At 51.5% G+C, this 2,298-nt stretch overlaps 1 protein-coding gene across 1 annotated transcript; it reads left to right on the top strand.

Annotated features, from left to right (window-relative positions):
- Positions 1-312: 312 nt before the first annotated feature.
- On the top strand, positions 313-2,048 carry LOC124011655 (G-protein coupled bile acid receptor 1-like). The gene has a single exon (XM_046325113.1). The coding sequence runs from the start codon at positions 414-416 to the stop codon at positions 1,476-1,478; it is 1,065 nt and encodes a 354-aa protein (XP_046181069.1). The 5' UTR covers positions 313-413; the 3' UTR covers positions 1,479-2,048.
- Positions 2,049-2,298: the final 250 nt, after the last annotated feature.

Genomic DNA, 2,298 nt, shown 5'->3' with positions numbered 1-2,298 from the left:
TGCCTCTGATTGAGAACCATACCAGGCCAAACGCAAAATTCAACATAGAAAAACAAACATAGACTGCCCACCCAAACTCACGCCCTGACCATACTAAAACAAGGACAAAACAATTGAACTAAGGTGCCACATATGACACATATGGTCTCTAGACCAGAGAGCAGTTTGCGTTTACATTTACATGTTGGTCATTTAGCCAACATTCTTATCCAGAGCGACTAACTGGCAGTTTGTTTTTGAGCTCTGAATATATCATGCTCCATGACCTCTGGTCTCACTGTATTCTGTCTGTCTGTCTTCACCCAGGCTTCCTGCAGTTTAATGGGAGCTGTGGAAGTCTCCGTAGCAGTGGGGGCAAAGGTCTGGCACACTAAGGACAACTGTGGAGGAACACAACCACCGCAACCGCAGCCATGGATGACCTGGCCAATGACTCTGCTGTGCGGCCGCTGCTGTCGGAGGCACGTCTCATCTACGCCATCACCGTGCCCCTGTCCACCGCCATCATCCTGGCCAACCTGGTCATCATCCTGGGCATCTCCTGTAACCGTCAGCTCTACAACACCCCAAACTACTTCTTCCTGAGCCTGCTAGTGGCTGACCTGTGTACGGGCGTGGCTCTGCCGTTCATCCCCTGGATGGGACTCAACCGTCCGCTGAGTTTTAGCTCCTGTCTCCTGGTTCATATTTTTCCTAATTTCTTGTTCCTGGCGTTCCTGTTTAACCTGGTGATAGTTCATTATGAGAGGTACATGTGCATCATGAGTCCGTTACATTATAGTAGCTTCTGGGTTCACCGCCACTTCCCGCTGGTGCTGCTTGCCGTGTGGGCGCCGCCACTGCTCTACGCCTCCCTGCCCGCCTTCGGCTGGAACAACCGGGCCGGCCCAGGGTGGAACGGCTGCTGCTCGTTTAACGACACGGGCGCGCCGGTGAACTGTTCCACCGTGGTGGCAGCGGTAGCGGCGCCGGGCGGCTCTGAGTGCTGCTCTTACAGACGGGTCTTCCCCAACGCCTTCATCTACCTCGAGGTGTACGGGCTGCTGGCACCTGCCATCCTGTCCATCGCGGCCATGACGGGACGTGTGCTGTGGATCACCCGGGGCCAGATGAAGGATATCTGTCGGCTGCACCGCTCTGTGGCGACCAGGGGGGGCGGTCAGGCCATGGAACGGGAGCAGCGGCTCAACCTCCGCTACACGCGGTGTGTGGCCGCCGTGTCGCTGACCTTCCTGGTCTGCTGGGTGCCCTACATCATCTACATACATGTCTGCGTGGCGTTTCTGCTCAGCAAGGAGATGCGCGGGAACTCCACCACACACATTGTGCTGTCGTGCACGGGGATCGGGAGCATGGCAGTGATGCCGCTGGTCCTGGGGCTGGCCAACAGGCAGTACACGGACCCGGTGAGGAAACTCCTCCATAAACTCAGAGACAGATGGAGGAGGAGACAGGACTCTGAGGATATGGCTCTCTGAGTAGCCAGGACAGGACTGCTCTCACTTTGGGGATGGACGTGTGGGATTATAAATGGGGATTATAGCATATGGATGATGAAGCATCCTCTCCTCCTGGATGAGGGCAGTGGCGCCCCGAGTCTGTGGACTCTAGCTGTAAGGGAGTCGCAGAAAGACCCCATTCGAGGTGCAGGACTGGTAGGGTTGCCCCACCTCTCCCATGTCTGTCAGCTTATAGTCACTGCATGTGTGACTCTTGCCATTGGGGCCATGGAGTGCGTTATGTTTAAAGCCATCAGTATACATGTGTACACTACTTGGGTAGTCATAATAAATTCAAAACAATCACTGTAAAAGTCACCAATCTTTCTATTTTTCAAGTTGATTGAATCCATTAGAGAGAAACATAATGTTGTGAATTATCAACAGAGACCTCTATGATGATGAACTGGGCCCATTTGGATATGAAAAGAGCCGATGGGTCGAATTAAGATAGATCTAATTGACTACTCCATCAATTACTACAGCATCTCATCTCCTCCCCCTCTCCTTCTCTCTCTCCCTCTTTCTCTCTTTCAATTCAATTCAAGGGCTTTATTGGCATGGGAAACATGTGTTAACATTGCCAAAGCAAGTGAGGTAGATAATAAATAAAGTGAAATAAACAATAAAAATTAACAGTAGACATCACACATACTGTCAGGATTTGGCCAGGGTTGTTCCGGTTTTTGGTCACTAGATGCCCCCATTGTGCCTTTTGACCTTTTGTTTTCCCTTGATCCCCATTATTATTTGCACCTGTGCCTCGTTTCCCCTGATTGTATTTAAACCCTTTGTTTTC

Source organism: Oncorhynchus gorbuscha, linkage group LG23 (assembly GCF_021184085.1).
Source record: "Oncorhynchus gorbuscha isolate QuinsamMale2020 ecotype Even-year linkage group LG23, OgorEven_v1.0, whole genome shotgun sequence".
NCBI lineage: Eukaryota > Metazoa > Chordata > Actinopteri > Salmoniformes > Salmonidae > Oncorhynchus > Oncorhynchus gorbuscha.
The sequence above is the reverse complement of the archived record's forward strand: the minus strand, read 5'-3'. Positions and strand labels throughout refer to the sequence as shown.